The sequence below is a fragment of the Pelophylax lessonae genome (assembly GCF_965119305.1).
Source record: "Pelophylax lessonae genome assembly, chromosome: 6".
NCBI lineage: Eukaryota > Metazoa > Chordata > Amphibia > Anura > Ranidae > Pelophylax > Pelophylax lessonae.
In genome coordinates, this window is record NC_138773.1 from 72,667,268 (window position 1) to 72,682,451 (window position 15,184).

Below are 15,184 nucleotides of genomic sequence, written 5' to 3' on the forward strand. Positions count from 1 at the left end.
GGAATTTCACTTTAAAAAAGAGGTGAAAAACCGGAATAAGGATGGACTCTTTCCTTAAGACTTGAGGTTCAGTGCTATATTCACAGGACCCAGATGCTGTCCAGCAACCCTCAGAGCAAGTTCATGTAACATGTCATATGGCTTTGCTCTGTGGAAAGGGTTCCAGGCAAGTACCATATGCAGGAAGGACCGGGACTAGTAATTGGCTGGACTCCAAGCTTGCAGTGGTTAGGACAGGCAAGCAGCTGGCTGTGGTAGAGTCTGTTGCCCAGGCAAGGGTCAGGGCAGGCAACAATAAGATGAGTAATCCGTTATCCAAGCAAGGGGTCAGTTGCAGGGGAATTCAGTGAGGGTACAAGAGCCAAGTAGCAATCCCTATCAGAAATCCAGCCCTGGGCTTGTTATGCTCAAATATAGCGCTGCAGCCAATCAGAGGGCATAGGAGAATAGGCAGATAGAGCCAATCCACTGCCTATTAATGGGGACAAATGGAAGTAGAGGGCATTGTCTGTAGAACAGGGTCTCTTGCCCAGAATAGCTCCCAGGCTGGAGGGGCTTTGAGACTGCAAGGAGAACAAGAGGTCGCTTCCAACATAGTCCTCGTCTATTCACGCTCTGATAATTTGGTCCTCATTTGTTTAGGCTCTGATAAGTATTCCTCATATATTCCAGCTCTGATAATTGTCTTGTGTTCTGTACAGTTTTGTCAGACAGGGTCTCCTCTTTTGTGTGTCCACCGTGCTGCTGAGTGTTCCTTGGGACAGGCTTATGACTGACATGGCAGAAGAGATCCTGGAAATGAAATGCTGGTTAGCAGGTGAGATGTGACATCTTATCCTCAGAATTGTAATTTCCTCCTTTTGGGATTATGCATCTTCTTCAGTAGGAATTTTATTTTTGTGAGATACCCCCCTAAGGGTTAAATACTTTTAAAAGGGAAAGCAGACACTGCAACTTTCCTCATTAGAACACAGAAAGAAAGTGCATCAGCTGGGTATATTGAACACACTCTGATTCGGGAACATACTGCTTGTTCTTATGAACAAAAACATTTAGGACTCTGCAACAAAGTTGGGTAAAATACTTAATTGATCTTCTAGAGGGGATTGTTTTTTTTTTTCCTCAGCAAAAGTGTAATTTACTTTTTAAAGCACAAGGCCTGCAGGCCAAATCCAGCCCACCAGGCCATTTCATGTGCCCCTCGCACCTCTCCTGCTGCTGCGGCACCCCCTTGTCTCCATAGTTAGCAGCAGATAGGAGGCCAGATTCAGAGAGGAGAGACAGCGGGATAACAGAGGTATGTAAATGGACCATGGTAATCATAGATCAGCAGCCATGATAAATGTGGTCAGTTTACAGAGGGGAGGGCAGCACCAGGCAGGATCAGCCAGGTATTTTAGATGATAAATTACACAGCAAAAGCACTGTGCCGTTATTCATGCTTTAAAGGAACCGGATCAATTTTATTTTTATTTTTTTTAGGGTTAAAACCTCTTTAAGAAATATATATTCAGGTTTGTCCACTTTTTCAGAGTGCCTGATCTAATGAAATAAGCGTCTTGTGCACAAGATTTTCATTATTCTAAGCACAATCATTCTACCTTACAGATATTGCTGAGAAAGATCTCGATGAAGACTGCCGCCGCCTTGCTGTGAATGGCTTGATTCTAATGGACAACTTAAGAAATAACCTTCAGCCAACGCCCCTTGAGTAACCTCCAATGTGGACTTTGAGAACTGCAGTAACTACAGAGCTGCATCTATCACTGCACATGAAAAATGCCTTTCCTTAGGCAACTTTATTGTTGTGTTAACGAACCTGCATTGGGGTTAATTTACTGAAATTGAAGAGTGCCAAATCTCATGCAGCTGTTCACGGTAGCCAATTGGCTTCTAACTTCAGCTTGTTCGATTAAAGTGATTGTAAAGCTTCCATTTTTTTCCTCATTAAAATAACAAAAATGTTATACTTTCCTGTTCTGTGCAATGGTTTCGCACAGAGCAGCCTCAATCCTCCTCTTCTGGGGTCCCCCCCCACCAACACAGGAAGCGGCTTCCTATGGGGGCACTTGTGCAGGCTTAATCCTGAGCTGGGCAGTTTGCATCTATTCAGACACGCAGTCTGGCTTGGCCCCACTCACAAGTTTTTACTAGCAGTAGCCAATGGCTCCCGTTACTGCCAATCCTGTGAGAACCAGCAAAGGACCTGCAGTAGACGTGCACAGCGCTGGACTGCGATTGAACTGAGTGTTTGGGGGGGGGGGGGGTAGGGAGTTGCACTTGCAGAGAATGCATTAAGATTAAAAGAAACCTTTACAACCATTTTAAGCTTTGAAAATAAAAAAAGGAAGCTGATTTGTTTCTATGCAGAGCTGCACCAGATTTTGTACTCTACACTTTTAGTAAATTAACACTGTTGTGTTGCAGTAAAATAAATAGGTTGCCTTAGTACATGTGTGAATGGGCCATAAGACTGTCACTTCTAGCAGATTCTTAATTGACCGTTATTTACCACTCAATATATTCCCTGGAAATGGAAGTGAAAGGTTTTCTCAACAAGATGTAAATAAATATAATTTCCTACATCCATCTGGTTTGTTTGTGCTTAGGTTTGGTTGAAGCACAATGCCTGTAACAAACTAGAATGGGCCATACATGTAGTTATATCTATGTGGTGAGCTAACAAGGCAAAACTGAAAATTCCAGAGCAGTAATGTGTTGCAGTGATGTGCTAGAGTCCAAAGAGTGGCCTATTGGCGTATTTACAGAGTGGCTTATATAGTAAATCCTTCACACAAATGGTTAGGTAGCAGACATGTAACAAAAAGACATGCTCGCCGCCTTGCAGCTCTGTGAATCTGCGGGCCACTGCCAGCTGTGAAGACATAAGGGAAAACCGAGCGCACAGGCTCCTGGTGCAATACCGTTTCATTGATTAAAAGAAATTAATAAAAATCAATGCACTTACAATGGAACAATATATTCAAGCATCAATAATCATCAGTGTGGCAGGTCCCCAGGCATAGTAGATGTCATACAGGGACTTGATTTGGTTCTCAGCTTGCAGCCGCCGACAAGCTGCACATGTACTGCTCACTCTCTCTTGGGGTTGGCCAGCCACGTAAGGACCACCTCCTCCGTCACATGACTCGAGGGGAGAAACCAGCTTACAAGGACGCTCTGGGTTGCCAGGATAACACGTTTCAGAGGACGTGGCCTCCTTCAGGTCCCGAGAACGAGACCACGCCCTCTGAAACATGTTCTGGCAATCCTGTGCATCCTTGTCAGCTTGTTTCCCCCTGGAGTCGCATGATGGAGGAGGCGGCACCGGTCCTTCCTTGGCTGACAACCCCCGCAAGAGAGTGAGCTGTGCATGTGCAGCTTGGTGGCGGCTGCAGGATGAGAACAAAATCAAGTCCCTGGCTGACTTCTACTACACTGTGCCTGGGGACCTACCGCCCAAGGAGCCACACTGATTATTGATGCTTGAATACATTGTTCTATTGTAAGTGTATTGATTTTATTACTTTCTTTTATTCAATAAAACTGTATTGCACCAGGAGCCTGTGCGCTCTAAATTCCAGAGCAGAAGCTCTGGACTCTTTTCTGTCTCTGATGCTCCTTTTATTTTCTCACCCTTTCCTTTTATTTTCCTCTCTACTGCAACCCCTGAATTCAATTAAGGACATTGCAGCAGTTACACTTCCTGTATGATTTCAGCCTCCCACAAGAAGGTGTCAGTCATTGCTGCTTTATCCTGTGAGGTGCACACAACTTCCACAGAGCCAGGTTCATCAGGATGAAAAGAGAACTAAAGCCTCGTACACACGCGTCGAAAATTGGCCTGGAATTTTCGTCCGACGACCGATCTGCCGATTTTTGGCTTGTTAGTATGATGCTTCTGACAACCAACTCCGACTTTTCGGCCGAAAAAAATCTGGTGTGCAGGCTATAAAATTTTTGTTGGCTGTCAACATAACGGCCAATTTTCGTGCAGTCAGTACAGATTTCGACAGGGAAAAATCTGATGAGCAAGACTGGGCATGCTCAGTGAAGAAAGAACACAAAGAAAGCAAACCAACACATGACATCACTTCTGAAGTAGAATTTTGTTGGGCGAGAAAATGTGTGTGCAGTCTAGGCACATTCCAACCAACAAAACACCACTCTGGACAAAAGACGGACGATCGGTCGGCCGATATTCGTTGCGTGTGTACGGGGCTTTAGTTGCAGAGCCCACTTCTTCCTATGCATACTAAGTCACAGGACTCAGGAAAATTCACTTTGAAGATGAACAATTCTCTATTCTTAGTAAATCAGGGTCAGCATCTGCAATTAAAAAATTACTTGATTGCAAAGTAACTGCTTTTTTTCCCCCACTGTAAAGAATTAGGTGAAAAATATCAGTCGGTTAACATGAATACTTTATGGCTGGCCATACATTATACAATTTTCTTGTACTATTTTGTTTTTAGATTTACCAAAACCATATATAATATGAGGTCAAACCTTTCAATTTGAATGCAATCAAGCTCTTGCCCTACATGGTTGAAGGTAAATCAAAAGGAATTTGAATAAAAACATTTGTATAAAGTATGGCCAGCTTAGGCCTACTGGGCACTTTTACCCCCTTCCTGCCCAGGCCACACTTTGAATGACAATTGCGTGGTCATGCAGCACTGTACCCAAGCTAAATTTTTATCATTTTTTTTCACACAAATGGAACTTTCTTTTGGTGGTATATAATCATAATTTTTTTATTTTTTTTTTGCTAAATAAATAAAGACCAAAAATTTTGAAAACAAACTTCAAACGGGTAATTTTTCTCCTTCGCTGATGAGACTGCACTAATGGACACTGGTAGGTGACACGGATGAGGAGGCACTGATTGGCTGATAATCAGTGCCCTGATTATTAGTGTACATGTTCCTCTTACACAAGCCAGTTATCGGCTCTCTCTGTCAGCGTAAGGAAAGGAGTGCCGATATGTAGCTTCTGTTTGATTGTGTTATTGGACACAGCTGATCATGTTTCTGATTGGCTCTTTACCTCAATCTGTGATCAGCAGTGTCCAGCCGACATTGCAATCACAAGAGCGTGCGAACACGGCAGGCTGCCATTTGATGACCTCCCAGAACTAGCCGGCCGCGCTGTAGCTGTCATTTGGTTATAGCGTGGTCGGCAAGTGGGTAAATACAAAATAAGACACTTGATACTTTTGGATTTTTTAAATTTTATTTACAGAAAAAAGTATATACAAAGTGGTCCACATATGTCATTGAGCAGATTTTTTTCTATGCTAATAGGCGACTGTAGCTGTGTTAGTGCAATTGTAAGAACACAGTATTTTGGCTTTGTTGTCTCCATGTATACAGAAACACAGCGGACGTGTAATATTGGCACTCTGGACCCAGCCAATTTAAATAGCCTCTCCTCAGCTAGACAGAGCATTTTGTATCCGTGCTATAGATTCCTGAGGACCCAAAGCCAGCATCATCTCTGCTATACTGGGACCAGCCTAAGGAAAAAACACAAAACCTTTCATAACTGGGAAAAGAACATTCAGCATTCAATCTCACATGAACATTCCTGTCTTATACCAGATGCTACAATATACAAAAGACATCCACTCCAATTCAAGGGACTAACCACCAGATTTGTTCGCTTTGTATTGGATATATGCTATCTAAAATTTATTAACCTTCCTTCCTTCCTTCATTATGTGTTCAGGTGTTACCAATTTGTCACCATTATTGCACACACACATACGGAACAAAAGGAATGCCAGTAATACAGTTGTAGAAACCTAACTATGGAAGCAAAAACAATTTTTTTATTATTATTTTAAAGCAGAAGTCCAAGCAAAGAGTTTTTAGTAAGGTCTAGTGTGTAAAAAAAAAAAAAAAATAAATAAAAGGTTTATGCCACATCCAAAATCGCTGCTCTTTTCTTTAAACTATACTTTCATTCTTGCCAGATAGTACAGTTGTCACTATAATTCTGGCATGCTGCAATTCCCATACACGGAAGTGATAGTGTCTTACCATCCCTCCTTTTCCTTAGCCATTCACAGAACTCCATGATGGTATTGAATCTAGACACAGACAGGTTAACTACCATGTTCTGAAAGAGGTCAGCATTAAGCCCCGTACACACGCGTCGATAATTGGCCGTGAATTTTCGGCCAACGTCCGATCGGCCGATTTTTGGCTTGTTAGTATGATGCTTCCGACAACCGACTCTTCGGCCGAAAAAAATCTGGTGTGCAGGCTATAAAATTTTTGTTGGCCGTCAACACAACGGCCGATTTTCCGTCAGTCAGTACAGATTTCGGCAGACAAAAATCTGATGAGCAAGACTGGGCATGCTCAGAGAAGAAAAAAAACACGGAAAGTAAACCAGCACATGACATCACTTCTGAAGTAGATTTTTGTTGGCCAAAAAAATTTGTGTGCAGTCTAGGCACATTCCAACCAACAAAACACCACTCTGGACAAAAGTCGGACGATCGGTCGGCCGAAAAATCGTTGCGTGTGTACGAGGCATTAGTAACGTGTGTATATGTCTTTAGGGCAAGGCATATGACATCCAGGATCCTCTGGAGAAGTATTGATGGGGAAGTGGTAGGTCCTCAATGATGCAAAATGCACAGTGGTTATACCCCTAAAAGAAGGTCTATGACTCCCTGACTCCACAGTATTTCCTCACTCTTTCTGGAATTCATGATGCTGGGCACCATTCCACCCTGGAGACTAAGGACATCTATTGGGAAAATGGGATTTCTGTGGGTACAGTGCTAGAGAGGAAGAAAAATGAATGCAGAGTTTGGCCTTAAAGCAGTAGTAAACTGCAGCCTTTAAAAAAAAAAAAAACCCCAAGACAAAATGGTATAATGTGCCACCCGTTTGATTGTTTTAACCTTGATGATGTCCCCCCCCCCCCCCCCTATGGGAGCCATGGCATGGAGCTCTGAAGGTATGTCCCTTCATAGAACATGTGTCGGTAACGTCACCAGCTGCATGCTGTGTGAATAACTCCTAAACAGTGCAAGTTTAGGAGATATTCATTTTACTTACAGGTAAGCTGTATTATAGGCTCACCTGTAACTTACAAGTAAAAAAAAAAAGGCTTTACTACCACTTTACATGAGGATAAAGTGGAAAGACTTACCTCCAAACCACTTAGAATCCTGCGTAGAAGTTTCATAGAAACACTGTACTTTGTGGCTTTCAACTGCTGCAGATGGAGTTTGAGATCTTTGCTTAAGGTTTCCATATTCATGTCATTGTGGCTTTTTTCTAAAATCCTATAAAGAAAAATGTGCAAATTAGGACTATTCCTTAATGTACTGTAATACATATGTATGATCTTGCTCTATGTACATCTGATGATCCTGCATTAAAACCTGTACATAGAAAATGCATTCTCCACAAATGTGGCTTGTATGGGAGGGTTGGAAGAAAAAAAAAAAATACTCCTCAAGAAAGGCCACGTCTTGCGGAAATCCAAAATAGCTCACCATCCAAATAACACCATTCAAACAATAAAGCATGGGGTCAAGAATATCGTGTTATGGTGGCGTTTCTCTACAGCAGGGACTGGAGCACTTGTCAGGATAGAAGGAAAAATGGATGGGGCAAAATACCGTCAAATTCTTGCAGAAAAATCTGCTGCCCTCTGCCAGAAAATTGTCAATGGGAAGACGGTTTACCTTCCAACATGACAAAGACTCAAAGCACACAGCAAAAATGACCACACAGTGGTTGAAGGAGAAAAAGGTGAATGTCCTTGCATGGCTTAGTCAGAGTCCAGACTTAAACCCCATTGAAAATCTGTGCGAGGACTTGGAAAACTGCAGTCCACAAATGGTCACCATCAAATTTAACTGAGCTTGAGCAGTTTCTGCAAAGAGGAATGGACAAATATTTGCAAAGTCTGGATGGGAAAAGTTAGTAGAGACAAATCCCAACAGACTAATGACTGGAATTAAAGCAAAAGGTGGTTCAACAAAATACTGACACAAAGGGGGTGATCCTTTTTTCAACTCAGCGATTCTGTTTTTGATTTTTTTTTTTTCCTGACATGTTGGTGTTATTCCTTTCACTAGGATCTTATAAGCTGCACTGAGAAAAGATAGCTGGATAAAACAAAAACCCACTGTACTTTAAAGCAAAACCCTTCATGAGAGAAATACAGGGGTTTCTATTGCCAACAGGCTGATCCTCTGGCTTAAATACTAAGTCATTGAATTAGAACAAGTATGCAGATCAGTAAAATCAAAAAATCGAAGTAAGAAGTCATCAACTGCATACTTGTTCTGGATAAGTAAATTAAACAGTTACTAAACCCAGGAGCCTGCATTCCCTATATCTGGTCTCCCACAGTACACAGAACATGGAAATGCAATTATTTTAGTAAATATAAAAAGTGTTAAATACCTTTTCTTATTAGCAGTATATAGCCATGTCTGTATATGCAGTAAAGCATGCTTATTATACTCATTGTGGAACATAGGGGGTTAATCCTCTGCATTGTGTAAAAAAGGCTGTTTAGTCCGGTTTTCTCTGATCCTCTCCTTCTTCCACTGTCCCCAAACTATCTCCTGATAGAACAGAGACTAGGGTACAAGCTGCACATGCTCAGTTTGTTGTGTATTGCTAGAGGTTTTTTTTTTTTTTTTTTGGGAGAGTGCATGTCCAATCAGCACTGTCCAGTCAGCACTGTCCAGTCAGAGGGTCAGGGGTCCTTCAGGCGAGAATGAAAACTCCTCTTTCTAGACTTAACCAGACACTGATAGAAGTCATAAGACTGCTATATACTTCTGATGAGAAAAGGTATTTAGCAGTTTATATTTACTAAAACTATTGTATTTCCATGTTCTGTGTACTGTGGGAGAGACCAGATATAGTGAATTCAGGCTCCTGGGTTTAGTAACACTTTACATACTCATTCTTTGTGCCAATTGGCCAACAGGTTTCTATGTTTGACTTAACCGGCACTTTCACCCCCTTTCTGCCCCGGGCAATTTTCAGGTTTTAGCGCTGTTGTATTTTGAATGACAATTGCAGGGTCATGCAACACTGTACCTAAACCAAATTTATGTCATTTTTTTCCCCCCACAAATAGACCTTTTTGATCACCGCAAGATTTTTCTTTTTTGCTAAACAAATAAAAAAAGACCGAAAAGTTTGGAAATAAATATGTTTTTTTCTGCACTGACAGGCACTGATGAGGCCGCACCGATGGGGTGGTACTGATCTGCAGCACTGATATGCAGCATTGATGGGCACTCATAGGCGGCACTGATAGATGGCAATGATGGGCACTAGTGGGTGGCACTGATAGATGGCAATGATGGGCAGCACTGATGAGGACACTGACAGGCTCCCTGAGCACTGATTGGCATCTCTGGTGGCCATGGGTGGGCAATCCCCCAAGGGTCTGCACTGGTAATCAATGCTTCGATTACCAACACAGACCCCCCCGTCAGGAGAGCTGCCGATTGGCTCTCCTCTACTCGTGCCCGTCAGGTGCGAACTGAGGAAAGACGATCAACGGAACTTCCTATTTACTATGTGACCAGCTGTGATTGGACACAGCTGGTCACATGGCAAAGAGTCTACGTCATAGTGACACACCGCATCACCGATTGCCGTTCTGCGTGCCCCCCTGGGGGCGCGCAGAGCGGCCTATCCTGCTGGACGTCATATGACGCCCAGTCAGGATAGAGCAACCACTTTGCGGCCGTCATTTTGCTATAGGGGGGGCGGGAAGTGGTTAAAGTGGAACTTCACCTGAAAGAGAAAATGCCATTCTTCCTCCTTTAGATTTGGCACATCATTTCTTTTTGGGGAGAGGGGGTACCTGTTTTTGGCAGGAACCCACTCCCTCATTTCTGTTCAGATCGATGTGGCGATCTGAGTGGAGGTTCGGCCCCCCACAGCCTTCTGGGACATGTCACAGGTCCCAGAAAGCTGCTGGGCCAATAAGATGTGCAGTAAGCAGTTGGCTGTAAAGACGCAAGCAGGCACAACCGCCTACCCACAGTTGGTAGGTCGGCACCAGAGGCCGAAGCCTGGTGAAGAAACCGGCCGGGTGAGGACACCGCTGTATCTTGGGACAGAGGAGTGTCTAATTCATTAAAGTTAGCAGCTACAGTTTTTGCAGCTGATGACTTTTATTTTTTTAATAGAGGACTGAAGAATCGCTTTAATGTGCTGCATGCCATGTCCTGTTTTTTCATGGTCTGTAGTTCCCTCTTAAAGAATTTACAAATAAAATAAAAAAAAAAAAAAAAAAAAAAAAAAACGTCCAGTGTGCATGAGGCCTTAGTGTTACAGACTGAATAATGAAAGATCATAGTTAAACCCCACAGGGCTAAAATAAAATATACACACCCCACAACCAGACTTCCGATCTCAGTAGCCTCATTTGACAAACTGTGCAGATCTTTGAGATGTACAGAGGGCCGAATCCACAAATAGGAGTAATGTGGAGACAGGAGGTCTGTGAGCATGCACAAGTGTCCCTGAAAAGGCAAGAAAGAGGATTTTTAATTTAGAACAAGCATAAAAATATATTAGTTATAATACACTTCAATAAAAAGGACATAAAACATATTATTTTAAAATAATTATTTAAAATCATCCTTAGAGGTCTATATAGACCCCTAAAAGTGTTTGTAAACCTGAAAAACCAACTTTCCTATTTGGTACCTTTTCTCCTGTTAGATGGCGTGGTGGCCAAGTGGTAAGGTGTTGGTCTCGTAAACCGAAGATCACTGGTTCGATCCCTCTCTGTGCCTGATAGGATGGGCGATATTTCTCTCCATTCACAAGTTTGGCCCAAGTTACATCACCAATATTATCTCAAACTGTTCTCTCCGCTCCCTCCCTACTTCGATAAGTACTAACGCACTACTGCATGTTGTAGTGATTTCTGGATTGCGCTTAGCGCGCCACTTGGTATATTCTGTACCTTTCTTGCTTGTGTACAATTGTATGTGTACAATTTATACTTTTGCCTCCTGGTTAGTAAAATGGAAAAACCCAATAAAACGTTTGTGAAATAAAACTCCCACAATGACAGCAGACATAGAAAGAGAGCCCCCTGTAGTTTCCCAAGAGCCTGAAACAAAAGGCGTTCAATCACGCATACGGTGGCCTCAGTTCCTGAAGCACTTCCATCACTGATCCATGAAGCTGCTCACCAAAGCAATGGACTAATCGTGAGCTGCAGAGAACCTCAGGAACTAAAGTTGCTATTTGCACGTTTGGGAGCCTCCCAGGGAACTATAAATACATGAAATTTTACTGTCCCCCGTTACTAGGGATGCACCGATCCGACTTTTTTTGGTGCCGATCCCGATCCCGATCTTTTGCTTTGTAAAATCGCCGATCCCGAGTCCGATCCGGAAGTACTGTTTTGTGAGCTTATAACAAAATAATACTTCCGGATCGGAATTGACAGATACCTTATAACAATTGTGCATTAAGACCCCGTTCACATAGGGGCGACGCTACTTGCCGGGGCGACCTCGGAGCGGCATGCACGGACTTCATATCATTGAAGTCAATGCAGGTGGCTCCAGGTCGCCCCCCAAAGTAGCTCAGTACCCTTTTTCTAAGTCGGAGCGACTTGTGTCGCTCCTATTAGAACGGGTCCTGTGCTAATCTATGGCAGGCGACCCACGGCGACTTGTCAGGCGACCAGGTAGCCTGACAAGTCGCCCCAGTGTGAACCGGCTCTTAAGGAGGTTAAACTTCCCTCCTCCGGCAGATGGAACGAAAAGATACATTGTAATCATTGTGTTTACTTAACTGGGAGACTGACAGGCATTTGCAGGAGGCTCTTTTTTTTTTCTTCTTTGACAGCAGTTCTCTGCTCCCTCACAGCTATGTGAAGAGCAAAACCGGATCGGCCCATGGATCTGTTAATTTTACCGATCCCCCGATCCGGCTATTATGGCCATATCGGCACCGATATCCAATCCGAATATTGGATCGGTGCATCCCTACCCGTTACATTGTAAACTGCTGCGCAAATTGTTGGTGCTATACAAATCCTGTATTATAATAATAAAAGCTGCAATAAGCATGGTCTGAAACGTCTTCGTATTTTGCGAAATACAAGTCATCTTACCTTCCTCAATATCAGTATTCTCTCAATATAGTCTTTATTAAACGTCAAGTCTCTGTATTTTTCCTCCAGCAGAGTCTGGAGTTGTGAGATCAGCTCTGCCCGACTTTCTAGGTTGTCAATCCTCTTGGATAGATGAATCCTAATAGGAAGATGAGAAGGCCAACCATCAAAAAAGGTCATGATTGACTAGACATGATGTTCATACAGGGGTTGATTTACTAACACTGGAGAGTGCAAAATCTGGTGCAGCTCTGCATGGTAGCCAATCAGCTTCTAACTTCAGCTTGTTCAATTGCGTTTTGACAAAAAAAAAACCTGGAAACTCATTGGTTTGTATGCAGAGCTGCACCAGAGTTTGTGCTCTCCAGTTTTAGTAAATCAACCCCACTGTGTACATTAGCCCTGAACAAGATCATACCCTTTATCCAGCATTTATAAAGGTTTTGCTACACAGGCTTTATTTTCACTAAACTTGGGTTTGAAGACAACTAAACATCACAGGGGCCTCCAACAATTAGCCTAGGTCCAGTGTTGCTACTCAAGTCATTAAAAAATACCTGTATCAGTCCATACCCTGCTTCTTCCATGTAGAAAACTCTTATAACTTTATCCACTTCGATATCTCAGACTGTAGTAGAAACTATCTAACTAAATTAAACCTTGGGTAGAAATTAAACCCTGCTCCATCCATCAAAAAGTAAAGGAAAACTTTTGGTGGAGTCCTGCTTTAAAGTAACTTGACATTTACTTTATATGCATCCATCCCTGGTCCCACAGTTTCAGGCTTTGTGGCTGTGAAAGGAGAAATTCCTAATTGTTTTAGGAGAGCTGCAAACTGGGGACTACAAGAATGGTCTTTATGAAGGTCTGTGTCGATGAAACGGACCTCTGTGCTGTCCTTTCTGAGAGATACTGCTCTGTTTGTGCACTGCATTGGGTCCCTGTGTATTCTGCTTTTGTCCTCTGCTTTATTTGAACGAAATTGTACAACACTCAAGAAAGACTCTTCTAGCATAATGAGACATGCAAGATTACACAGGAATTTTGCTTATTTTCTGCCTTTTGGTCTGTTAAATATACCAGTGAAAGTGTTCTGTTATACCAGTGCGATACGTGTAATATAAAACTTGTGGAACCTGCCAGAAAGCTTGTGTGCTGATAACTTTTTTTTGCTTTCTGCTTTTGCTGACTGTTTTCAGTTATCAACACAAAAAGGTGACCACTACCCATGCCACATCCCAATATGTGCAGTATAGAAAAAAAAGACGCAGGACTCAGTCCTGCAACAGGTTGGACTTTACTGGAACTGGCATGAGAGCATATATAAAAAATTTTATATACAAAAGTATCAAAATATTTTATTTAAACACTTATTGATAAAACAGGATGTATAACATGACATCCAAAATGCAACATAACAAAACAAAACATTGACGAAGCATATGGATAGAAAATGTGACCCTTAAAGCGGTAGTATCCTGCTTTTTGACACTTTTACCTACAGGTAAGCCTATAATAAGGCTTACAAAAAAGGAATTCTGTGAATGTGATGGAAACAAGGTTGCCTCCAAAGCCTTCACAAGACAAGGGTGATCAGATATAGGCGCCAAGAAAACACTAGTAGTGGCTGAGTAGTGGTGAAAAATAAACAATTGGTTTATTAAGGCACTTATGCCTGGTGAATGACCTAAGAACAGGACTGGACACAAATACAATTAAAACATTAAAATCATGTACATACAATGGATTGCATCACCACAGACCTAAATACAAAAATTGAATCAATATTGGAGTGGTTCAAATACAGGGTCAGGGATAATGTACCCAACCGGGAAATGAGGATATATATTATCTACAGGGTTTGCTAATACCAGTCACAGGTATGCCTGTGTAGCGGAAAAAGGATCGTTAGAAAAAACCCATAGATGAAGCCTGTAGGAAGATATAGGGGAAAAAAAGGGTTCCAATTGCTCATATTCCGGTGTCAGATGGAGAATTGAGGATAATGCTGTAAATGTGGCTATTGGGGAGATAGTCCAAAATGGATGAAATAGGCTCCAATAGACAGTGTGATCCCTGAAGAAAAGAACCAGACGATGTGCAGGTATAATTTCCTCCTTGAAAATGTCATAGGCACTGTATATGGAGTTAAGTCCGTTCAAGGATTGCTCATCATGTCCCAATGGAGGTGGGGGAAGAGAGCAGGTAGGTCCTCCGTGCCAAGTGAATGAGGGGAAAAGACCATGCAACAAACAGACCAATAGTTACAGGTAGTTCATACCTCCGAGTGTAAGGTGGCAAAGTCCCGGCAAATACCGGCTGCTAGACGGCGTGATCCCGTTCAATGTTCGGTGCTTGCTCCAGCCTCGCTTCCACATAGTGACGAACGGGTCAGAGGTGGCCGGCCCTACGTCACATCCGGTGGTGGCGAGCAGCAAAATCAAGGGAGCCGTAGCTGAGCCGCGGTTGCGGGGGTCGCCTGGATACTCAGGAGAGAGAGGTCCGGGTGGCACAATCCAATTGGGAAGCTTGCTGACGCGTTTCACCGACCTACGTCGGTTTCATCGGAGCTAATTAGTGGGGGGTCATGGGTTCCTTTATACGGTGAATAATGAATGGATGATTAAACACACATGTGTGAAATCGGCTCAAAATCATTAAGGTGAATTACCATAGTCTGGCCAACAGATGTCAGTATGCCATTTAGGAATTTATAAAGGAAGCCATGCAGCCCCATCTAGCGTTATTAGTACAAAATACATCTCACTAGCTACTCATACACAACCACAATTCCTCAATACATTGCTCATTGAAAACAACAATTCATTAAACAAGAGCTATCTGATGTGGTAGAGTATAACTATAAACGTGGATGTGAACAATTATTATTAAAAATGACATTTAAAAGTTAGGGGTCTCAGAAGATCCACTGTGCAGAAGGAAAGCACAGGGGTGCTAATACTAAGCAAAATAAGGATGTGCAAATAGAATCAAACTAAAGACCCAAAAAGACCTTTTTATGATGCACTGTGCTGGTTGGTGA

General features: G+C 42.6%; 2 protein-coding genes across 2 annotated transcripts in view; one reads left to right on the plus strand and one right to left on the minus strand.

Annotated features, from left to right (window-relative positions):
• The window catches only part of TELO2 (telomere maintenance 2), a 49,399-nt gene extending 47,612 nt beyond the window's left edge, over window positions 1–1,787 (plus strand). Inside the window, exons 19-20 of the mRNA XM_082262477.1 lie at window positions 702–817; window positions 1,609–1,787. Coding sequence (XP_082118603.1) covers window positions 702–817; window positions 1,609–1,715 — 223 coding nt within the window. The 3' untranslated portion in view covers window positions 1,716–1,787. The remainder of the gene's footprint in view (window positions 1–701; window positions 818–1,608) is intronic.
• A 3,492-nt stretch (window positions 1,788–5,279) lies between these two features.
• The window catches only part of EARS2 (glutamyl-tRNA synthetase 2, mitochondrial), a 29,511-nt gene continuing 19,606 nt past the window's right edge, over window positions 5,280–15,184 (minus strand). The window contains exons 6-9 of the mRNA XM_082260977.1: window positions 12,142–12,280; window positions 10,398–10,528; window positions 7,171–7,306; window positions 5,280–5,518 (exon numbers count right to left, since the gene is read on the minus strand). Coding sequence (XP_082117103.1) covers window positions 5,435–5,518; window positions 7,171–7,306; window positions 10,398–10,528; window positions 12,142–12,280 — 490 coding nt within the window. The 3' untranslated portion in view covers window positions 5,280–5,434. The remainder of the gene's footprint in view (window positions 5,519–7,170; window positions 7,307–10,397; window positions 10,529–12,141; window positions 12,281–15,184) is intronic.